The sequence below is a fragment of the Trichoplusia ni genome, chromosome 8, assembly GCF_003590095.1.
Source record: "Trichoplusia ni isolate ovarian cell line Hi5 chromosome 8, tn1, whole genome shotgun sequence".
In the NCBI taxonomy this organism is placed as follows: domain Eukaryota; kingdom Metazoa; phylum Arthropoda; class Insecta; order Lepidoptera; family Noctuidae; genus Trichoplusia; species Trichoplusia ni.
This window is the reverse complement of record NC_039485.1, coordinates 12448678-12474882: the sequence shown is the minus strand read 5'-3', so window position 1 is coordinate 12474882 and position 26205 is coordinate 12448678. Positions and strand designations below refer to the sequence as shown.

The window sequence follows — 26205 nt, the reverse complement described above, 5'->3', positions numbered from 1 at the left end:
AGTTCAGCTCAGTTCAAGGCGCTATTATCTAAAGAATTAGGTTCAGATAACCGGTGACGTAAATACCGTAGTACGTAGATGTTTGTATTTTATCATCCTAGTATATACTAGGTACACAAACCACACCTCTAGACGTGCCAAATATTTAAGAGGCGGAAGGCCTACTTGATTGATGAAAATGTACAAAAAATATAAATATTTATCACGATCAATCACTGTGTATGTCGTAGCTACATAAATATTTTCTACGACTTTTAAGGATTTTTCCTTTCCTATATTTCTTACTAATACTTTTTGTTCATCATAAGAATATTCATAAATTTTCGGCATATAGATATAAATATGTAAATAAATAGCTTTTTGTTGTCATTCGGATACTCAGATTTTTAAACGCAGAAATCATGACTATCTAAAAACAATGAGGTTCACATTATTTATGCCTTTTATAATTGTTTAGTCATTGTTCAGTAAAATATAAAATAGTAAGCTAATAAGCCTAAATGTACATATGTAATTTATGGCAATCATTAAACTGATCGTGATTTAAAATGTCAATTTTGGGATTATTGAAGTAATACAATCGCCTTACATTATCTAAAGTGGATTAATAGAAGATCCGAATGTTACAACTTATGATAACAATGATTAAAATGATTATAATAGGTTTAGGATTCATTATAGACGAAAAACAAGGAACAAGTCAGTTTTTAAATAAGACCTTGAAATTAAAGACACGGGAAAAGTGTAGGCGAGCCAAAAGAAGATTTTTGGAAGAGGAATTCCTTACTCCTACTGCCCAAAAGCGGGATCTAGTATAGACTTGCAAAAAATTGTTTCTGTTGACTTGTTTGATTGCATACAAATTACATTTTAGCGGATCGTATTCATAACACACTATTTACAGATATAAAACAAAAACAAAACGATTTCGTTTCATATTATCCTACTTATTGACCAGACAATATCTTACTTATCACTTAATTACTTTATCACGCAGGTGGATGCCAAAATGAACATGATATCATCATGTAACTACGACGGCACCGGGCGCAGGGTGATCTTATACTCTACAGACGTGTTACGTCATCCATTCTCCATCACTACCTTTGAAGACTGGGTGTACTGGACCGATTGGGACAAGGCTGCTGTTTACCGCGCGAACAAGTTCAACGGAAAAGATATTGAAGCTATCACTCCTACTCATAATGTAAGTTTGAAGATTGACTAGTCGACTAAATATGGAAATTTGTTTAAAACTGTAGCTCAGTATCTATTATTGCGTTTTTAAGAACGAAATAAAAATTCTCCCCAAAAAAGCCAAGACTGTCATGGCATCAAATTCTTAATAACTTATTTTTTAATGACATCTTCAACATGGCGTTTCGCGAGGCGTGACGTCATATTTCTCTGACTGGTGTAAGGTGTCATGTGATTAAAAGCCTAATTTTGCCGATTTCCTTTAAAAAAAATTATTTTTATCCGATATTATTTTAATAAAAAACATATTTTTTCATGATTAATCATTAGAAACTCCAAGCTATTCGATTTATTCTCAGTAGAAAAAAGCCTATTGTCCAGATTCCAGGCAGGCATTATTATAACGAACTTTTATATGAATGTAATGGGGATACAGCAAGAAAAACATGCAGCAAAATGTCATGGTACATAGGATTGTGCCGTTAAAATGTTAATAAAGTAGTTTTTTTACGAGCTAATATTTTGGGATTTTGTTAAGTCACTATAGGAAAATGTTGTAACTAATACAATAGACCGGTCTTAAAAATATATTAATATAATCTTATGCGTGCGTCAGTATATAAGTAAGATTTTTGATCTTGAAATTGATTAAGCAGATAAAAAGTGCTTAAAATTAGCAGAATCATGCAGAGAGCTGTAACTACTGACATGAATCATGTTCAAGCTTTTCGATTTAGTATAACATCAAGGTTAGGTTCAAAAAGGTCAACATATATGCCGATATCTCTAACCAGCCCTGAAGGAAAAGAATAAAGCTACCACTTCCTCTAAATCAAAGATTGCAGTTGTAATAAAAGCTACATGCATTACATAGTAGTCTGTACAGTAAAGATCGCTTCTTTAAGTAAGATTATCGTATCTCAGGCTTCCAGAACAAAATACTTATTTAACTTTCCCTACAGCTCCAAAACCCGATGGTGATCCACGTATACCACCCGTACCGCCAACCGGACGGCGTGAACCACTGCGCGGCTGTCAACGGTCACTGCTCCCATCTCTGCCTGCCGGCGCCCCGCATCGCCGCCAACGCACCACGTGTCTCCTGCGCCTGCCCCAACGGACTCAGACTCTTGCCCGACAACCAGATGTGCGTCGAAGACAGTAAGTACACTTTTATTATTGAAGGCGCCACGAAGATATTGGATCGTGTTTTATTTTGTATTCAATTGTGTCCGCGCGTTTATAAAGAATTTTAAGATTTGAAGCCATATTGAGCCTATGATGCTCGTGACATTCGACTTTTCTATCGCTGTCGGTTTGGACTTTTTAAAGGAAGCACAGACTGACTGACAAAAGAAGAAGTGAAGTATACCTGCATATATAAAACAAAATACCTAACCTGCACAATGGTTATCACTGTGCAGTGGTAAAAAAATACATGTAGTCATATGGCATAGTACACCTACGCCATATGGCTAAAATCGGATCATGAGTGCAATGAAAGCGAGAGTGAATGCCATTGCACAAAATGCACTTTTATCTAGCAACAGTCTTCTTTTGGCTTGTGAATAGTATGACATCAATAGAAGACCGATTGCATAATTGAACCTACAATAAAATTATAACCAAGTAGTGATATCGTAAATAGTTGAATCTATATTCACGCACAAGCAACGCTAAGTGTCGTCAATGAGCGCCTTGAAAACGATTTATTTCCTAGTGTTTATTCGGTACTTTTTAAAACAATGACACTGGCAATTATTTTAATGAACGTCAACTAGACGCTGCTTCCAAATTGTACTTGTCACATCGATACATGACTGTCAGAATAAAATGATTGGAAATTTTATGAAGGCCGTATTTTAACTACACGCTGTATTACCGTAAACTATCCGCTTTTTGTTATGAAACAAGCACAGAGATGGTTCAAAGCATTTTTAATTTTAATTTCATCTCTGATCGTACGTTAAGTCATATTATGGAATATGCGACATGATCCATCTACGTTGCGCTGTAACAAACAACATCGTGCGCACATTTAGTACGGTTCCTATTTATATCAAACTGTTTATGTAAGGTGTCTTGTTTGCTAGTATAAATTTAGATTGTCCGACAGCACGGGGCTTTATACAACCGAAAAGACATCTCATGGTCTTATAAGAGTTACAGCTTTGAAAATCTCAGTTCCTAGGCGATTTGGCGAACTATCAAATATTCTGGATCAGTCTAAAATGTCTGGGTAATGTCTATGAGGCGAATTTGAGTGACTTTCGTAAACATTATTTCTGCTTTACAGTTTATTGTGTTGTAAGCTGAGTTTCAAATGATTTGAATCCGTGGTGTGTTACTCGTGAAAACAATGTAGTAATACAATAACAATGGAGACAGTTACTCGTTAGTGGTTCGATTGTCTATCGGTACCCAGGTACAAGTGACGGTTTGCTAGTGGTCGTACTATGGTGTTTGGTTTAAAGAATTTCCCACTCTCACGTCTGGGGTACCTGTGTAGAGATCTCAAAATATAGCCGCGACTCTTGGCGCAGAAGCGAATGAAAATACTGTAATTTTATAATTTTGGACGATCGCTAATCGTTAGCAAGAAAAGCTGATACGCAAAAGAAGTTTAGCCAACATATAAGTTTCATGACTAGCACTAAATATTTCGTGTTATTTATTTTTTTCGGAAAGTTTTGCAAAGTGACATATCGGTCAGACAGGAATTTTATCATAATCTGATTTATTACATCCAATTATCGATTACGTAGGGAAATCAGATGTGAATTAAGTTTATCTAAGGCGAAGCATATTAATGAACGAGGGATTAATTAGGATTGAAATTGAGTGATTTTTAATAATAAATAATAGATTTCCATTCAATCATAATTATAGATATTTAAATTTGATAACAACACTTGGGTCATGACGTAAAATATTTTTGTTTACAAAATACAAATGTTTTTCACGTGCACTAAATTTGCTAGTCATTAGTTTTTGTCGCAGGTGTATTCAACGTATTAAAAGCACGTTTTCGAAATAACACTGGGCTATCATGATCATCACCATTATCCTTACCGAGGAATTACTCGCGAAGAACTATCGCCTTCTCCAACGAACAAAAAACAATACCAAATCAAACTAAGTCTTTTCGAACGAACTCAAAACCTCTCTTGAAAAATTGGACAAAACCTAATATCTTTCTTGAGTATGTATTGATATTATTTTAACCCAACCGTAAAGGTACAAATCCGATGTAAATTTTGTATTCTAAGTAGATAATGAAACTTATTTTAAGTACCCAGTCAATTAAAACAATGTTATCAATATTGGCACGTCGAATTTACGTTAAAGCACGTGCTTATTCTAATTATGGCACGTGTCAATAAATGTAATGTATAGAATTTATTATAGAATTTTATAGGTACCTAAATAGGTGAAGAAGGAAGGAAATTTCTAAATAAAATTGTTTTTTTGAAAATCCCTAATAATTAGGCTCGTTAAATATTGTTGTTCAGTTTTACAGGCGATTAATTCAATTAGTACCTACAAATCATTTTACGAACATAGTGTTTCCCAGTCTGAGAAACAGGTAAGGCTAACCAGGAATTATTGAGGTAAAATATCCTGAACGTGCGTAAGAGAATAAATTTATGTGAGAATGACGTGGTTCTACCATCAATTATAAAAAATAGAATTCAAATAAATCTAGACAGCCATTTTATGAATATATTTTAAATAGTGAACAGTGCGAATAGTTTATATCGGGACAAGTAATAAGACTCCTAACAAATTTTATTGATGGAACTTTTTGTGTTACTTTTCATGTTATTCTTAAGTTCTTTTAAAAGACGGTATTTTTGCCTGTACTTAAAAAACATATTATAATCAAATTACGAGTCCACTTTAGTAAAAATTATTCGGTAGAATAGTCCCTCATTTTAGATGCGCCAAGAGTCACCAGGAATTCACTTTAGGATATTCTGTTTAGTACAATGCTAACTTTCTATCCATCTAAGAGCTAAATAATGTATTCCTACATGAAGTACGGTAATTGGGAAAACTATATTAGTAGACATATAATACCACAAGCAATCATACGATTGATGACAGATACCATACCTAGTTAATAAAATAATACAACTTTCTATAAGTATGTACGTGTAAAAGGACTGGCTATAGCCATGCAATCTATGTTACGGACAAAATTATTTGGAAGTTCTAGAATATTCTCGATTACAAAACTGTTAATCGTTTTCCACGTGTAGATAAGGACCATAGAAAATTCTAATTAGGCCATCAGTTACCAGTGTATTTGATAACAAAATACTACGATAGCCAAGTATTGCGTCAAAGGTGGGTTATTGGTTATTCCCCTATTGATTTAATATTGGCCTTCGTCTAAGAATAGGAATATCAGGAGACGGTCTTCGGGATTTCCTCCAACCGTATTATAAGGAAATGAACATAAAAGCTTCCCTCTTATATGAGAAGTTGTTTATGTGATGTATGCTCGTTCATTGAATACATTTATCTTTTGATTAGAGCACAATTGAATGGGTCAATAAAAAAGACATTTAGTACGATTGGTAACGTTTAGTAATGATTGATTGAACGCATGATCAATAAGATGCTACAGTGAGTACTTGTTGTACGGAGTCTTTAATCAAGGAAGTTGTTGTCTGTACAAATTCGGAACGTCTTTATATTTACTTGTACAAGTACACGTTTTTGCCTCCATAAAGATAAAAATGAGTAAAAGTTCAAGGTTCATTTTAAGATTTATTATCGTCAGCAGTAATTTAAAACTTAAAGAGTTCTTTACGTCTGGCGGCTTTTTGTAACTGTACACGGAGTGGCTTGATATCTTTTTTATAATTACTCATCAAATTCTAATCACATTATCGAGTGATTGCGTCAGATGTGGCGTGACATTAAAGGAAAACAAATATGAACTGTGAATGTGGTCCTTGTGACGATAGTTTTCGTAACACAATGCAGTGGCAAGGCCACTAGAACATTGATGTGAATTTTAAAAATACTTGGACGAATCAGTGGCCTACCGCGGCCGCCGCGTAACGCCACGTCACCGCATGACGACACATCGTACGATATTTTTTATTGATGTTAAATTTTAGTATGACTGATACTCGCCGAAACTTCCATGTTTTGGTCGGAATATACCGCGGCTAGGCGTTATCTTGTAGTGTTAATCAATTAAAAGAATCGTAACAGTTATTACTCATTGTTTATACCTAATCGAATTGTTATCATAAGGAATGTTTTACGAGTAGCTCGTATCGCGTCGATTCGCAATTTGTATTTACCTACATAAATCACACCACGGAAATACATATTAGTGGGTAATTTGGGATTGGGGGATTTATTTGATAAGATATTTTCGGCTTTATCAATTGCCAGCTTTCTTCTGGCTAGCAAGGTCGCTGAATATGACAGTAAAAAATAGAATTCTTAGTATATACAAATAAATGTGAAGAAAGATAAGACTGAGCATCGCTGGTAAAAACATTTTGGTTGTTGACTTGGTAATGGTTCGTCATAACATCAATGAGTCATGACGACATTTTTTATTTACCTGTGACCTCACACATGAGTGCTCATGCACCGAACAGACCCACTTGATGTACTAGCGATCGTGTGGAAACATGGCACGCCCAATAGTCTAACAGTTGGCGAATAAGGCGACGTGACGTCACGGCATCACGCCACCTTTTGTTCAGAGGTGCTTCACGCGATCCGGCACGACGCATGCGCATGCAAGCAACGATGTTACCTCACACTGGGTTGCTTATTTTAATTATAATTTTGACATGTATCAAAACGTGTTTAAAATGTATACTTATAAAACTTTTAAATGTATTGGTCTTTAATACAGGGATAAGAGGAGAATATACCTTAAATTATTTTAACATAAAGAAGTAAATGCACCCGCAAAATAGAGCTCGTCAAAAATAGTTAAGAATCGAAGCGTTGAAACTACTGTAGTTGATATGAAACAATTTTGAAAGCAACAAGTAATCTCTAATCTAGATGCATCCACCAGTTAGAATTAACCAATGTACGGTTTGTAAGCGCGAGCCGGATCGCGCTCAGTTAAATTGACAGAAAGGCCCGGTGGTGGGACGTCAATGGCGGTTACACGCGACCGGTTTTCGGGCCGTCTCATTCCATATCGGAACTCCGTAAGAGTCGCGTGTGCCGTGCTTACGTGTAAATAATTTCGCTGTGTGATCAACATACAAGTTACTATCCAATAACTCACATTGAAAACAAGGATTTGGAAGACTTTTTAAGTTGTTTATTTAATAAAATCTACAGATGCAATAAAACCAGATGTGGAGGTGCATAATAAACCGACTATTGGTTCAAATGAAACTGTAGTAATCGAGGAAAAACCTGTAACCAGTGAGTATTTTGGTGACATACATACAATTATCGTTATACCCGTTTACTCCTTTAATCTGTCTCGCTACGTTTGTTAATAAATCAGTTTCGTGGCGTTCGATATGTTACCACTAAAACCAAGTTCGCCGGAACGAAAGTGAACGTATTTAACAACTGCAACGCAAGGTTGCTTTCAGATGTGTTATATTTTTATCCATAATTTGAGTTATTATTGTTTTTGATCGAACGCCACGATTATGATTTAAGATTGCTTCATGGATGGGTTGATTCACCTAATCACATCGTTTGATAAGATAAATATTCGCCCATATAAACATAAGGTAATGGGTATCGAACATCACTAATAGTCATCCACGGCCATCAACTAACAACAGTTCATTGTGAATGATCAATCAATATCTGTGTGTCTTCAACTTGGGATTCCTTGACTGATTTGCAGGGCATGTCAATCTGCTAGTTGTCAAACCGATGTATAACTATTTTGAATGCGAATGATTAACGGGAAAGCTTGACACATATGGTGAATATAAAAAGAGAAGGGCTAGGCCTTCTCTTGAAGTTGGGACGTGGGCTCTTGAAGCGTGAAGATTCAACTGAAGCGCCCGAGGAGACAGAGGCTCCAGTCACGACCACAGTGGACCCCGAAGCTGAGCCAATGAAGGCGTATTGGGAAACTGATCAACAAGATCTGGGAAACAAGAATCAGAAGTTTATAGATCTGTTCTTGAAAGGAGTGGCACTGGAAAGGATTCCAGACGCCACAGAGAAACCCGTCAAAGAATCTCATTATAATTTTGAAAAAATCAGTTTGGTTAATTTGCCAGACGCCCTGAAAAACTTAAATCTCGAGGGTAACGTATTATAATTTTATTTAATTTTGTGCTAAAGTCGGAAACATCACATTTAAGATGACGGGAAGACACACAGATTCATTATGAGCTGGGTGCATGTCGCATAATGTCTCGTTTGTGATTACTAATACTAACAAACAGTTTTGCAACTAACAATATGGCAAATTATTTGGTTACATTAGCAACAATTTTACTCGAATTTAATTAGACAACTGACAATAAACATAGTGCATAGATACCATTAAGTTAATTGAAGCTGAATTGTTTTACGAACGGCATTGAATAAAATGTTACCTAGTCACTCGACTCGAAAACTTGGTACCTGCATGGGTGCATTATATTCTAATTCAGACCTAGGTTTTGTTAAACAAAACAATGAACATCCTGCCCTGTTTTATTTGATACAAATCAACGTTGTCAATTATGATATAATGATCTATTCAACAAGCAAATATTTGAAATGTGTTATGTGAAAGTAGGTTAGGATATTTTAGTTAAGTATTATTTGTTGGCACGTTTCATTGACACTAGCTTAAAATAGAATGTCTAGTGCGATCGGGTTAAGACGCCCGCGCGTACATGAAGTTAAATTGACAATTAGATGTAAGAAAATTGAAAACATTTACGCACTGTGCACCGCGATGTGGTAATACGTCAATATAACATTGTCGTCATACTTCTTCTAATATTTCTATTAAACTGTTGACAATAATCTACAGAACGAAGATGGACATTGAATAAATATTGTTTTTCTATACCAGGAAATTTGTTCTTAGGTATACCTACCTAAATATGTTTAATTAACCAAAGCCAATATGTATTTTCTTTTAGTTTGCACTTTATTTGATTTAACAAAAAAAAATATTCGTTCATTTCTTCACTTCTGTGTTATTCATTTGTTCTTAACGTTGCTTTCTTTAATTTAACATTTACTTTCGCAAATCACCTCTACTGCTTTTTTTGGTGGAAGAATTTCATTTGTTTTTTCAACACCCCAAAATTTTTTTTTACTGATCTTCAGTCAATTATAAAACTTTGCAACGTATTTATATTTTTTTACATGTAACTCTTTATATAATACTTTACACTTTTGGTCCATTTATAATTAAATTCGTGAAGTGAATTAAAATCATGAAACTTTCTCTTCGTGTGTTGAATACATTGCAAGGTTTTAACAACAGAACGTGTCATTTTAACATACATTAATGATTGTATTTTTCTCATTCTAGGTATCCCTGAAACTCCAAAGACTGGTACAGGAATCTCAAGTAGCGGCCGCGATGCCGGCATGGTAGCAGGCATTGTCGTGGCTGTGATCTCAGGAATCATTATATTGGCGGGACTGGTAAGTAGACAATATAGTTCGTAGAACTTTCTAGTGCCATCCGGTGACCGGTCTATAGTTCTCGAACGTCCCACATTGAGGCAGGTAAATGGGACGGACATTTACACCGTAAACACTAATCGAGATTAATATAAATACTTTTTATGTTGTTATCTAAAGAATTCTCGGTAATATTACCTAAGCTCAATAACTAAAATTATAAAATGAGTTCGGGAGATTATGTCATGCATTTATTTATCATTCCAAGAAGGAGTGACCGTAAGCATTTTTTTCTCTTTAACATTCCAATACGTAGGAGCGTTTCTCTTTTGTTAATTGTTTTTGATCGCTGTTCTGTATGAATGCAAAAGTTTTATTTCAAATTACAAAAGAAAAACTAAAGTATTGTTCCGCGAACCGTACCGAAACGAATTGCGGTAACTCTAAAAAGGTTAAAAACACTGTTTGATAATATCGTATAGATTAAAATATTGCTCTAAGTATAAATTATTGATAATAAAATTCGCGTCATAAGTCAAAGTAACGGTTGATAGATAACCGGTAATATTTATCAAGGTTTAAAAATAATCATTTTTTTGTGTAGAACCTATTAATAGTCCAACTTTTTTATCTCATTGAAGGCCTTTACGCTGTAATTACTATGATTGATAGCCAACTTAAAAAAAAATATGCCACACTAGTGTTACGTTAAAAAATAACAATATGATAATGAACTCTTTCAAAAACATATCTACGTTCAGATGATTCCAGATTTTTTTTCGTGTGTCATAAAAGCAAATGTTTTTTTCCACGTCAAACAGTATTACACAATAGTCAGTGTTTTAAAAGTATATCATATTACTATTCCTAATTGCTAAATTGTGTCGCTTTAATGTCCTACTGACGTCAATTACATCAGAACACCCGCCTAATAGACATCAATTGCGTTTGCCTTTGATGTAGCAAGTTTTCGGCCTTCACGTATCATTCCCAACAGATCAAATAGATATCACGTGTTAAATTAATGATAACTACTCGTTTCAGATCGCAGTGGTTATGCACAGACATTACGTGCACCGTAATGTTACATCAATGAACTTCGACAACCCGGTCTACCGCAAGACGACTGAGGACCAATTCGCGCTCGAGAAGAATGGCTACGCTCCGGGTAGCAAGCTGTACCCCAGCACTGTGGGCGAAGAGGTGAGAGCACTGACAGCTATGGAGTGTACGCTTAACATACAAAACAGTCTTAGATAAGTCGTACAAGGACTCACTACCCTCCGCCAAGCCAATTAACGAGCTAGTGCCTCAAAACACTAACTCATCATAATTTTCGTATCATATTCTTACTGTAAACTAAGATTATTTTAAAACCACTTGTAATTCTTGTGTTGAATGAATTATTCCCCGAGTAACTTGGCCAAATGACAACGTTGTAAATATCACTGTGAAATTAGCATTATTTTACTATAGTAAATATTATAAGGTCTGCCTAAGACATTTTAAACTTGATGTATTTAGAGTTATTATATTTACTAGAAATTGTTTTAAGGATTTATAGGAAATATTTTCATTTAGATTTAAAACATTGTGGCAATTTATAATGTGCCAACATTTTTACCGCATCAGTATTAAATAATAGTTGCCAAATAACTGGCCCTAAGTGGTAGGTGTAAAATGCTGTATATAGTCCCTTTTAAATAGTGAATATGATTTTTGTAATCTGCCTATGCTTTAACATAGACTAACTGATAATGTTTTACTGCCGATACATTTATTTTTCATGCGTATACATGCGAGGGCATTATTTATGGTAAGTTATAGTAGAATAAACGCTGCTGTGTATGAGCTCAAAAATTTCCGTCGCAGAGCGATTTAGTTGCAATTTATTGATTGATCTTAGATCATAGATGTTGTAGCTCAGTCATAGTAACATGAGTAATGAATCATGCTAATGTTTGTGTTATCTTTGCAGGCCCAAGAACCTCTCAACACGCCGGGTACAAATGAGTTTGTATAGTGTACAAGCCGGAAGTAAATACAGTATAATGTCATTGAATGTGAAAAGAAAGAGAAGGACATGTGATACTTAAAATAGTGTTATCCAGTGAATGGGACTTAAGCTAACATTTTTGTAGAAAACTCTTAAAATAGTTAGCGTTAGTGCAGTGAAGTGAAGCTTATTGGAACAAAGTTCTGTTTGCTACCATGCCTCGCGCCGGAATGGATCTCAAAATTATGATTAATTTCATCAGCTGTCATATCACATTCGTCGGTTCCGTACGTAAATGAGATCTTGGTAATGCTTTTGTACTATTTGTATCACATTAGACGTTAGAAGGGACATGTTTGCTCTAATTTTCTCTTTGAACTGTGAATAGTATAACATTCTAAATATTGCTTTATAAAATGCCTGGTGCATTGTTATTATTTATATAGAGTTTACAATTTTTTATTCCACTTTAGTTGATAGACATTAAATACACCTTTAAGAGCAAATAAACAAATGAATAGATTTCCGCATACAGAGAAAATGAAAGCTCATGTTTCATAATGAAATGTACTTAGTTAGTAATTTGTCATGATTTCCTAAATATTTTTAAAAATTGAACTGATTCTGCATATATTTATATGATATCCAGGTATCTGACTATACTTGGATTGTTTTCAATATAAATTATTGATTTTATTAATGCGATTACACGTTAGAAAATGTAGGCTAATGATACAGTAAAATGTGCCAATTTTAGTAAAATTTACAATTGTGTCGCCAAATTTTATTGTACTATACTTGATAGTAGTTGAATTCTCATACACTATGTTTGTTGCGTCAATAATTTATTTGTATTATATATATAAATTGTTATGATTAGCATAGTACAGTTTTAAATATTTATATTTTATAAACCAGTTGAGTTGTAACATCGAACATTTTTATGTATTTATCTATTTGATAGCAATGAACGCATAGTATTTGGAATGTGACTTTGTCAAGCAAAATCCTGCCAAATCCTTTTAATATAAATTATTACTCTATTTGTAATGTAATTCGATTACATTAATACATACTTGATGCACATTTCATACAATATGCCTAGCTCAATAAGTGTGGTCACTAAAATAAATTATTGTGTAAATATTGTCAGTAAAATATATGTAAAAGGTGTTAATACAATGTTTTTTATTTGCTATCATACTTTATCCTGCCTCAAGTGAATTTCGAGTGCACGGATAACCGAGTGGTAAGAGTTACCAAACACGTAGAGCACATCGTGTCGCGGGTTCGATTCCTGTATAGGAAAAGCATTTCTGTGGTCAACGAATGCTTGTTTTGAGTTTGCACATGTCACTTGACTAAAATTCCCCAAAAGATATAAAATTCCTAAGGTAGAGCGCAGATAAGACTCAATTTAGAGTCATGACAACCGTTACAGTTTAATCTTTTAAACGAGAACTGAAATAACATAATTCAATTAAATTTCTATTACTCACTTCGGTCAGACAAATAAATCTTTCCTTAATCGATAAGAGTAATCGATTAAGGAAAGCTCGTGTCCATTAATCCGTCTGCACTATAAAATAAAACGTAGTTTGGAAGTTTAATCTAAATCTCCTATCTTAACATACGATGCCGTTATCAAACCGCAATGTAGATAAGTAACTGCAGCAATCGCGTATTTCATATCAATTTTGATATGTAATAACGTGGGTGTGTTAAAATGATTTTTTTATCAACTGAAATAGCTAGTGGAGGTCATGTCATAATACACGATCAGAGGGCGCCTTGGAGAGTTGTACTTTGTACAACACATTAGATGGTCATTATTGCACATGACCTCAAACATCGTTGTTTGAGGACATCACGCAAAGCTCACTGCGACGTGTCGCGGTTTCGATCCCTGTGTAGGTAAAGCATTATTTGATGAAAAAATCTTCAAACGTGTTTCCATGTGAAACGCAAAATTGCATCATATAAAATCACCATGTAAATGACGCAACAGTAAACACGCCATGTTTTTCCGAAACTTAAAACACGTTTCTGTATCTACATCTCTATACATGCTAAGTCATGTTTCGTTTCAATTTGTATAATTTTAGGGTTAATAGAATCATAATATGTTTATATTATTGCCATGGTATGAATTAACGTGAAGGAATGTCCAGCAGAGGACCTCGATAGGCCAGATTGCTTGATTGATGATTGACATCTATTATTATTAAATATGCTAATTTTACAAACATTATAGGTAAGTCAGCACACCAGCATTGCAATGTAAAGAAGGTAGGTACTCGTGTTAATTAGCTTGGAGAATTTCCATTTTTATTCAGAAACCATAGGCGTACTGAAAACAAGTTGAAGTTACCGCATTCAGATCGTTCGTGTAGAAGCATGCAGAAAAAAATTAATAAACGCTTTTTGTTACCATCTTATTGATGTAGACCACAGATAATGTTATCTCCTCAAGATGACCCTCGCAAATGTATGAGTGGTTTTTCGCTAACATTACCAATAATGCGCGGCAAATGAACTTATTGAGCACAAGATTTTTTGTTATTTTGGGAGCCCTAATTTACAAGAACTCTTAAACTCTATAACATGATAACACGAGTATATATCTTAGTTTGATATTTCCCAATTGTTTCCGAAAAAGTTTTAAAGACACTTACATACTATGAGAAAAACATGAATATATCTTAAAATTAAGTATATTTAATTGTACTATTACAGTAAAGCTACATGTACGGTACACAGGCGGAATACATACGTTATAAATATTTAACACGATTTATCTATTGTAGGTAGGCAGGTAACAAGAGTAAGCGTCACTTAGTTTTTAGGTATATCTTGTTAGGACATTTTCACTCATTTTTAATGCCATCGATGAAAGTTGAATCGATTGTTATCGATTTAAGTTTAATCGATTTCGGCAGATACAAGAACTTTTTTTAGGTGAGTTGTGTTTAGTAATGAGACCGTATTCTTAATGGATTTGAGAATAAATATTTATTTTTTGTACATAAGGTAGAATACGGCCTGTCATTAAAGAGGTATTTCTATTGAATCGTTTGATTAGGTTTTAGTTAGGTGGTCTGAACTAGTGAAAATGACCTAAACATCAAAATCGTTGTTTTGTCGCTTAAATGTTAACTTATTTAAGACATCCAGTTTGAAGAAGCTTTTATAACTTAAATAACAAGGAAAGACTTGCAGATTTGAATATTACAGTTGCCAATCTTATCGGCACACTTGAAATGAAACCAATTGTATAAAGCTTCTAAAAACCGGAGTTCGTTCTTATAAATACATAAATAAATAAATAATGGTCTAACAGTCACACTGTGAACACGGTTCTTTATAATACCGTACATTTTATGCGAGGTTAATAATATAACGCTTAATTATTATTCAATTATTAAAACCACTAAAATTATAAAACAAAAATTAACTAATTATTTTAACTAGGAATAAGCAACACGTTATGTCGTAAGTATACAATAGCAACAGTTACTACATGCGCGAATTGCTTGCACCAGGGGCCTAGCACTATTTCATGGATGTGGAAGTGTGACAGCGCTATACAAAGCGTAGAGTGGCATCTCTTTTCCACATTCACGATAAATATTACTTAGACCTTCCGGCCATTTTTAATGTTGTTCTTAATAATTGAGGATACCTCAGCCTATTAATAATTTGCGGGAATCATAAAACCAGAAATTTGAAAAAATGAATGATATTTTTTTACCTGAGCAAATTTTATGCTTATTTTTTTATTACAATAGTCGGCAAGCAACAACAGGTTTATAAATTTAGCTACAAAAAGAACTACACTGGTCCCTAGCTAAATTCAACCTTCCTTTGAATATGTCTAAGGCAACCTCGGTTTGGTGAATGAGCAAATTCACATATATACAGACAAAATGCACCAAGCCTTATGGTTTAATCGTAAGTATTAAGAAACCATTGAATGAGGTAAGACGCGTTGATTAAAACCTACTTGTAACTACCGTTTTCTATTCCACTATATTTTTTTTGAAGAGAACGAAAGAGATCAAGTTTATCTTTTGTTTGTCTTTGTGTATGAAACTATTTGATTTGCCGCAGAATAATCTTTTTCTCTAATTTTACATAACATCAAACGTATAACCAATTTTGTATCAGCGGCTTAACAAATGCACGCTTCATTAAATCATCTTAAAAAATAGAACACCAATAGCAACATATTAAAAAGTTTCGAATCTTATTCATTAGAATTACTTAAGTTATTATACCTTTAAGTACATTAAATATAAGACATGCACCAAAAAATTAATAAAAAAAAAACAGCCAGAAATGGTTCTAGTTTGGTAACAGAAATCAATAAATATAAATTTTCATTTTAATTGGTGTACCGTTTTGATTTTTCATATAAAGGTTGCATCCCAAATAAATACCCGATATCAACATATTTTTTATCCTTACCAGTATTGCAAACTGTCGATTACGACAAGGTCTCGATAAGACATAATGCATTGGTTTTCTAGATACAAAACTTCGGCGATAATATTGTTTTATTTTGTAGAATGTTAGCCATAGAAAAATAACTGACATGGACATGAAGTCAAGGCACTAGGCTAGTGTGTCATTAAATACATAGGAAAATGTGAAGTAAACTTAAATATACGAGGTATTAAATACACTTAAAGTGTGTAAAAAAACATAACCCGATTATTAAGGCGGCCGCGCCGTACAAATTCAACCGAAAACGATTTAACAAATAAACATAATTGAAAACAATTTAAAATCACAATACCAGTGATATTTTTTGGTTCTAATCACATGATTATACTATCACAAAATAACATTGGGAATAATAAAAAAATGTCTAGACTAATAGACCATTTTCAGCTTTAACTCGTCGACAGGACGATTTATTCTATCGATAAAATCTTTCAACCCACAAAAAAAGTGTACAAATAATTGGAATTTAGGCTCTATTTCAGTCGCTTTACAGCATAATTTTGTCTGTCGATTGTCGAAAGTCAAGAAGTCAAGTGAAAATGGTCTCTACAATTACCACCGAATCAAATTTCATGTGGACGGCCATCTTGTAATAAAACAATTGCATCTGAATAGACGGCGAGTCATTACGCAATTACACATACAGAGAGAGAGGTGTATGTGTGCGTTACATACTGCGCAGTTTATTCAGTAAGACAAATATCTCCGATACAGATAAATAATTTAATTCGAAAGTTTGAGACAAAACTCTTAAGAAACATCGGAGACTTGCGGTGTAAAACCAAAACAGATCGATTAGACCGCCACATAGGGTAAAGAAATCCGATACCAAATATTATCTACGTAAATATAAATTATTGTTTTAATTTTAATTATTCTAACAAAGGTACGATTTATAACTATAATTAACTACCGTTAACTAGTTTAATAGTGGGCAGTTCGTCGTCACTCACTTTGATTTTCTTCTTTATTTGTGTTATACCGTTGAAGGGTTTGTCCGAGTCGTTGATGATGACGCCGTTGGCTGCTTCGTACTTCTTGAAGGCCTCGTACTGTTTGATGATGTGTTTCTTGTAAACATGGAATGTGTTGCCAGCTATGTGTAGACGGGCGTGGCGGAATAGCTGGTCGAAGTGGTGGAGATTGTGGCTGGAAACAAGACATTTACATAAAAAGTAAGTATTTAAGACAAGCCGTAATCTTGAAACTGTAAGTGAATAACAGGTAGGTAATAGTCAATTTGTCAGTAATTAATTGTGCAACAAAAATATGCAGTTTTGGAGTCCAAACTTAGTCGATAGCAAAATACTGAAATTAAATCAAAAGCGTTAGCGTTAATATATTATATCTGGCTCCCGCTTACTTCAAAAACCGTTTAGAACATTAAACATAGAATACCTAACCTAGCCTACAGGTAACTAAAACAACCAACCAGTTTAAATAGCAAGGAAAGGCATCGAACCGACAAACACGACCAAGAATTCAAGACGTATGCTATCATTTCCTACCCGCTGTATAAAATGCAAGTTACAAATTACGCAGGTGACAGCTGAGGCGACCGATATAATTACAGTTTAAGTAACGTATTTAATTATTTGTGGCTGTTCGTTAATAGTTGTTCTTGTTAAACAAGTTAAGTCTTTTAAATTAAAAGACAAAGAAAACAGGTCGTAATGTTGGCATCGTAACTGGTTTCCTGGTATGAACACAGCCGCCCTACAAAAAATAAAAAAGCAAAAGCAAAATACAAAGGAGACAAAAGCTACTTACAAATACAACATTAAAATGAATACTTTTAACAAAAAACAAAAAGTTTCAAGACGAAAGTGAAAACAAATGAATCAGAAAAACAAATAAATATTGAAGAGCATAACGACTCCAGTACATAAAATTCACTATTAATTTTATGAGAAATAGTTTATTACTCACATGCTCAATAAAACCGATGACAGCATCTCCCTTGTGTTTAGTAGATGACGTATATACGCCCGCGTATGTTTCTTACAAGTTAAACATTCACACCCATATAAAACCGGACTAAAATCTTCTTTAAACCTGAAATAAGAATTATGGTTCCTCATGATAGAATCACAACCTTGAAGGACATAATTTACTCAGTTCTGTTAAATAATACAATAAGACGATCCTAATATATATTCGTTTAGTTGGTAAATATAAATTAAAAAATAGGTTTAGTCTAGGCTACCTATATGAACAAAAACAAGCTTTACTTTAAATATTCATAGCAAGTCACTTAAAACTAGTTTAAGTCAAAGGAAGTTATGAAATGGCTAAGAATACATTAAAAATGTCTATTACAGACTTAAACTGCATCTTCAAAATGATACAACAAGGATACCAACATCGTTATTAAAACAAAGTGAAATTGTTGTTACGTATTTGCGTACATAAGTATGAAAATACTCTAGTAAACTCACCTCTCGTCATTCAGATCTAGAATACAGAGTTCCCGACTCTCATTCTCCGTATAAAAGTTGAGAGTTAAGGCGTGACCCGCGTTGCTAAGCTTAGTTGCGTAGGCGCCGTCGAACAGGTCCCACCCGTGTTCTATAGCTATCATTATGAGTGCTGGATTCCAACACCCTTCTACTATCCTTAAGAGATCATTTGGTATCGCGTTCTGTAATGTTAAAATAATATAAATTATACTTTGATTATTGCCTGATATAAAAATTAAGGCAAATAACACATGCGCAATTTTTTTTCTGCGTAAACTACAATGACGTGTCTCGTCAAGTAGGATGTCGTATTTTCATAGTATACATGTATGCTATGATGTGTTAGTAAGATATATCCGCAATAATGTCCGCAAATTATTAATTTATAACAACGTATCTTTATTTTGCCCAGAATACATGAATTAATCAAATTACAATGAATGGACAGAAATAATAATTTTAAAATATCTATCTAAAGGACTAAAAAGGTGTTTACTTTTTAAACCCAGTAGGCCCGCCCAGCGGAGTATCTGAGATAAGTCAGTGGTAGCTTATGGGATTAAAGGCTATTTTCCTTCTCAAATGAGATGCGGAGTCTCCACGCGACTCAAATATTAGGACTTCGTTTTTTTTTATAAATGATAGATATTCTTGACATGGGTACTGCGGCCGTTTTATTTCTCAACAGACGTTAGTTAGTCAACACCCAATTCCAGTCAGATTACATCAACGTGAACTTAAAAGGCAATGACGACTTAGAAACTATTACTACGTACTAGTTTGCCATATATGGAAAGGAAAATGTTATGTGCAAGTGACTGCGACAAATAACTGAGTGGAAACTGCGTTCCATAAGTTTTATGCTCTGGGAAACAAATTAACGAGTTAAGTTAACCGATGGCTCACTGTATTGTTCTAATTCTCAATTACAAATTATATTATTAATCCTACTATCCTACTAATATTATAACCGCGAAAGTTTGTATATATGAATGTTTGTTCTACTTTCACGCAAAAACCACTGGACGAATTGAGACAAAAATTGGTACACGGATGGCTTATAACCAGGATTAACATATTTTTTTCACGATTTTATATTCCCGTGGGAACATGTTCGATTTGTAACGGGCGGGTCCGCGGGCTAGCTGACAGCTAGTTGAGTTATAAGAACAACATACTGGTTTACAAATAAAACTATAGCATATTTTCAATCTTGTTACCAACTGTTTAAACATTACTCAACGTCACGTCAAAGTTTTTTTTTATTGCGTGTGGCGTTAAACAAAATACTTTCGTATGTGATAATACTTGTGACGGCAGTTAAAATAAAATGCCATTGCGTGATGTATGTTAACAGAGAGATTACAATAATACGTGACATTCCGTGCTTACGTCGAAATAATGTTTATGAATGTAACGAGCAATTTGGTATGCGTCGAATGCGTGTGTATTGTGCATTAAAGTGAGAATAAGTTCAAATTTTATAATTTATGTACATAAAAAGTCGCTTGGGCCAAATTAAATACTGTGGAACATCGAATTTATACTTTTTTTTTTTCAAATAAGCCTCTTTCGAGCATATCAAAAACATTTAGTTTCAGAACGACTCGCTCTTCAAATGCGATCAAGTTGTAAATAAATTAATCTACAGTAATTCGCTCTAAAATGAAAGACGGCAACTAATCTTTTGATGACTAAAACAAATAGTGGATATATAATGATGACCTACTATTAAGTCATAACATAAGAATGTCATTAGTCGTGGGCGTCAAAATGACGCATACATTTTAAGGTTTACTTAAATCTGTGAACTCATAAAACATATCTTTCAATTTAAGCATATTATAAGTTACATTATAATTTCTTAAATTGAATCATGTCATAATCAAGTAGTGTTGATAATGCACACATGCTTCGAAATTGCAATGCAATTTATCTCATAAATTCAGTATAATAAAATTGTGCCGATTTCGACCACGACGGCTAGTATTGCAAGGCTCCAGCCAGCTGTTCACGACATATTATTGTAGTCAAGCGTGTGCGTAAATACAAGTGCACTCTTTCCCACAGCCCGGACGTCAATCCAACATGACCAGAGAGAGATCAAAGGACTTACGAGTTACGAAACCCGGCATAATAATAAAAGCGATAAACTTACACCCATAGTATGTAGTATATTTTCTAATTTATTTGCTGCTATTTTATTTGCTTCTTCTGTTCCATCTGTTAATCCTGCTAAAGCTACACCGCTCAGAGAGTCTTTGCTTTTTAATATGTGATCGAGACTTTCATCACGTTTTTTTGACAACCCTGAAGCCACGACTACCCCTGGAAAATAAAAAAGAACTAAGTATATGGATTTCGACAAATAGGCAAAAAAAAAATCTGATGTTTTTTTTTTTATCCAAATTGTAAGACTTTTTACATTTAATATAAAATACAATCGCTCCTTATATATAACTTTAAAAAGACTTTAAAGTTTAATAAATGTTATTTTTAATTTTTGAAGTCTAGCTAACACTGTCAATGAGATACAGTCTGTTGACAGACGGACAGACCCTGGGGCCTGTAAGAGGGTCCTATATTTTTGGGTATGGAACCCGAAAATAATTAAATACTCATTTGAGTGTTTAATTATTTTGGAGTAAATACGCATGATTCATTTTTATTATCTGTACCTAATTACAAAATTTAAGATAGGATGCTCAAAAAATGTACCCAATTTATATCAGAAAAAAGCATGATTAAATACTGTATCAGTTCATGGTTATCAAAACTTTATGTGTTTCTCTTGACAAGTGCAGCCAATTAAATAAACATGATAATGTAATTAAAAAAACTACAATAAGCTCTGCAATTAAATTGTAATTCTGAAAGTGCTCTGTTTACAGCTATAGCTAATAGTAGTCAGGGTCATCTGCCTTGTATTTCGCATACAGCCTATACTTAACCATTTCAACCACGATATTTGGTAGATATAGACATATTTTGACACTATAATAATATGAGCCAAATTCATCAGTAGAAATAATATTGCATGTGGCAATGTCAATTGTGACTAAACATGTATGAGTGCCTCAGACTTTGTTTAGGGTTTTAATATATGCCAGTATAATACAGTATACATACCTACGAGGGCACTGTTTTGGAGCTGTGTTGAGGCCTTATATCGACGCACACAGGTATCAAACATATTACAGCTTCTATCAAGCGACTTTAGTACTCGCTTATACCCTTCATTTAGCGCTGTTCGGCCATCTGCAATCGCCAAAAATATTTCTGGTTGGTACAGTTCCATCAAATCCATATACCTGAAATTTTATTTCTTTAGCAAGAAAACAATGTGTAATTTTTTTTCTAAAAATATTTACATAAACTCGTTTATGTCGCTTTTAAATGTAGTGCCAAAACAAAGATTAAAGTTAAGCACAGTGTAAAGAAAAACAAAATTTCTAAAACACTACAAATCCGCAGATGGTGTAAGTAGACCACTGAACTATTACAATTTGTGTAATAGCTATGATGTATGGATATTTAAATAACCTTAACAAAGTTTCTAGGTCACAAGAATATACTCTTGCTAACAATATTGTAGCAAAACTTTGTTTAGATACATATATTATTAGGTTAAAAGCATAATCTTGAAGTTTCTCTCGTATAAAGAAAATCTGAAATCCTAAGCTAATCTTCTAAGGATATTTGTGCCAAACTGATTATGGTATGTAAGTTTAGGTTTTGCTTTACTTTAAGACTATCAAATGGAATTAGGGCATAAATGCAACAAAAATTAAATACAGAAAACTAACCCAAGCTTGTTAGTAAAAATAAAAAACAAAACAAACCCAACTCACTGTATTAAATCCTTCTTAGACCCTTACCTGTCCGCAGTTATCATTTTTTCCCATTCTTAGTCCAAAGAGGTACTTTCTCCAGTTCAAAGTGCCCTGGAGGAGTCACCTCACTCATGTTATGCTGGGTCACACAGATTATGTGCTCTGAGAGACCTGAAAACTTGGCCATACCTTGACCTTGGGCCTTCAGACCTGGTTCCATTTGTACAGAGTTAGATAGAGGTACCCACAGCAGTTGCGGGGTTGTAAACACTTTGGATAGCACTTCACTTGTGAGGTGGGTTACACTGCCACCCTGGAATAATTAAAAAATAACATAAATAAATGTCTAACAGTCCCTTTTGAAGGTCAAGGTCAGTATTTACTGAGTAACTCTCTAACCTTATTATTTTTCATATTTTATAGAGGCAGTCCCAGTTATTCCACATGGTCTACAATCATTAAAAATTTGATTAATTTGTTTAATGTAAGATTAAAGCACAGCATTAGATGGTTTTGCTTTTTTTGTGGTTTGGATGGTTATTCAATTTACATAGTTAAACTGTCGCAGACCCATAGCAATTTTTATTTTATCATGAATCAAAAATGTGACTTTGCAATTAAAAATACCGTGGTAACACTCCTTGGTCAGATAATAATAATAGGAAAACAAACAAATAAACCCAAGGCTGACCTCATGCAATTCATGATGACGACACTATTTTTGCTGCTAAACACAGAAATTTCAAGAATCTAATTTTTAGTTTAATAGTGATTTGTAACTAAAATTAGAAATTTAGAGCAATACTTAACATTCTTAAATATTAAATACCTGAGTAAGCAAAGCAGCAGTAGGTGTTTCAATTACAGTATTCGGAGATTTCATGAATCCTGTCAGAGTGCCGATACGTTCACCACTCAGATTTGCTTTTTTAATTGTAAAACGCATTGTAGAATTCAAAGAAATTTTTGGTTGAAGAACAAAATTATAATTTATTCGTGTTTACGCGCTTTTCATGCGACCTTCTGACATAACCTAAATATTTTCCTTTGCCGGGCAGGCAGTGTGCAGAGTTGCTAGCGTATAAATATTTTTTATTGATTTTTACGAGTTTGAACTCTTGCCTTTATCCTTTATCCCTTTCATAAAATAACAGTTTATAATTATTTTATTGCAGACCTAGTATATACTAACTAAAATGTGAAAAAGTTTTATTTTACGTTGTCTTCAGACTAATTTCAAGTTGAGTTACAAAGAATACTATCTTTTTAACTACACCCGGCTTTTAGTATCCAGTATTGAATAAGCTTGAAGGAAAAAGTTGTTATGAGTTAAATATTTATGACGTACTTACTTATGAACACAGAAAACATAAATATTTATGTACCTAGTAACTTAATAAAATTATGTACTTACATAATTACCTCTCGCACTTAGGCTATAGGTAGGTAATATTGTTTCTGATTTTGAAGAAAAGAGGTTGTACAATCCGCCTTATGGAAAAATCTTGACCCAACCAAATCCAAGAATTATAATTAGTCAATAAACTCAATTCGTTTCTGTTGCGATTCCCCTTAGTCACATAATTATTTATTATGCTATTCACATTAGGCATTTCAGCGACCATAATTGTAAGAACCCTTCAGTGGGGTCCAACAGAAGGGTTCCCCTTTTACTTCTTATTGTTTCAAAGAATGTTGCGAGATCTAATGGATATATTAATTAAGTTTCCTCGTTTATGACTGAGGATACTAGGTACTTTAAAGCATTAATTATATCTGGAAACCCTCTTTGAATAAGTAAGAACAGGAAGTTTATTTTTAAGAACGCGATGCGAGACTGCATTTCAAATCATTTAGTATTCCATGGCTTCGGGCATTTTCGTTATTTATTAATTTTCATATCATTTATACTCCGCTGCATATTGGAGGGAGAAAAGTTTTATGACTGGAAGGTATTTTGTAGGGTAATTTTCCCATTACGTCATTTTGCACAGTAAAGTAAAACTGTGCGTATTAAAATAATAATAAAGGTTGTAACCGTGTTCTCTGGATTCTTTTTTTTGCTGTAGGTTTGTCTACGCTCTTTTCACTATAAAAGCTAAACGATTATTTTTAATTTGTAATAGCTAAATATAGTGGTGGATATTCGTACCTTTTCTTTTCTTAGGGAAGTAAGGGAAGAAGGCGAAGGGGTAAACATTGCGGGCTTGTAATAAAAAAAAAATTGGCAAGCAGGCAATAAGTTAAAATACAAAGGAGTCAACAGTCCAGTTGCTTACTCTAGAAGGATTTAGGCACTTTGAACGCTCTTCGAGGGTGATTTTTGTGGGCCCCATTGTAGTTAAGCTTCAAAATAATAAATGATTCCCTCAAGTAAATTGGCACTAGAACTGACTGCCGCGGCGGTATCATTACCCAGCAACAGTAATTTATTCATAACCTTTTATTTAACGTCAGACCGTTTACTGAGCTACCGACGGCTGGATATTAATTTTAAGCCTTAGGTTTAAGTTAAGAGACTACTCAAAAGCTTTGTTAAATACCAAGGATTTCTTGTTATGGTAAACTTTAATAGCACAGCGACGTTATGAAACTTGGTGTTTTACGAGTACTTCGATGGCAGTATGAAATTATGTTACCTAGGCGAGGTAATCACGAAACCTTCCGGTATTAAACGTGAGCTGTAAAGAGGAAAAAACTTGTTTCATATACCTAAAACGTGAGTAAATTTCTGCGTCAAAGCGCAGCACTTTTTGAGAGACATGTGAATTTTTATGCAACCCTAATATTAACGTCTGCATGCTAATTTGTGTGAGTCACCCTCAGATTTTAATGCGGCTGGGAGTGGAAAAACCTAGTTTACGGCAGGAAAGCTGGTAAAAAGTTGGCATAATAGTTTCTCGTATGAGTAGGCGTGGTCATGCGCCGCCGCGCGTCGGTGCATTAATGCCTTACAACTTAATGCTAGCTTGCACGCGGACCACTCGTGCCCGTAACGAGTCTTGCAAAGAATATGTAAAGTATCATGTGGTAAGTTATTGCCTGGTGCGATGATACCTTTCTGAGGCGAGCTAAACCTAATGATATTATGTTTGTAACCTCCTGCGTTAATTGCGACAGATTGCGACTTTTGTTCTCTAGTGGCTACTGATTTGCACTGCGGCCGATGACGATGGCGGTCTAATCTTCGGATTTCACCAACATGACTTTAGACGGAGTTAATCAAATCTGTGTGTGAGATAGATGCAGACGCATGAAAAAAAAACAGATAGGTCCAAAAAGGATCGAAGAGTTACCAAAAAATTGTCACATCTGTACAACTTTATCCGAAGTCTTTACTCTCCCGGCAGATGGTGGCTAAAAGTCTGAAAGCCTTTGTGCCTCGCTGGAATCTAGGGCCACTTGCACAGCATGTGTACTCGCCTTTATTTGTACACTTACTTTTATATTATGTATGCATGAATTGTTTTAACGTGATGCTTTGTATTCTTCTCGTTTCACACACGCTAATTTATGGAAAGCAAGGTGACGTGGCAGAAAATTTCTCCGCGCTTAGAGTTCTTTTGTTTTGTGTACATAATTTGCGGGATAAGGAAATGAAAAGCTTTTCTCTTGTGCT

General features: G+C 34.1%; 1 protein-coding gene and 1 pseudogene across 1 annotated transcript; one reads left to right on the top strand and one right to left on the bottom strand.

Annotated features, from left to right (window-relative positions):
- LOC113496824 overlaps positions 1 to 12970 on the top strand; it is a 29835-nt pseudogene extending 16865 nt beyond the window's left edge.
- Positions 12971 to 14486: 1516 nt separating this feature from the next.
- LOC113496823 (queuine tRNA-ribosyltransferase accessory subunit 2) lies at positions 14487 to 23903 on the bottom strand. The gene is given in 8 exon segments (XM_026876185.1): positions 14487 to 17443; positions 18224 to 18349; positions 18733 to 18935; positions 20912 to 21081; positions 21883 to 22064; positions 22632 to 22653; positions 22656 to 22899; positions 23416 to 23903. Coding segments are annotated over 8 exon segments (1308 nt in total). The 5' UTR covers positions 23533 to 23903; the 3' UTR covers positions 14487 to 17199.
- Between the last annotated feature and the right edge of the window lie 2302 nt (positions 23904 to 26205).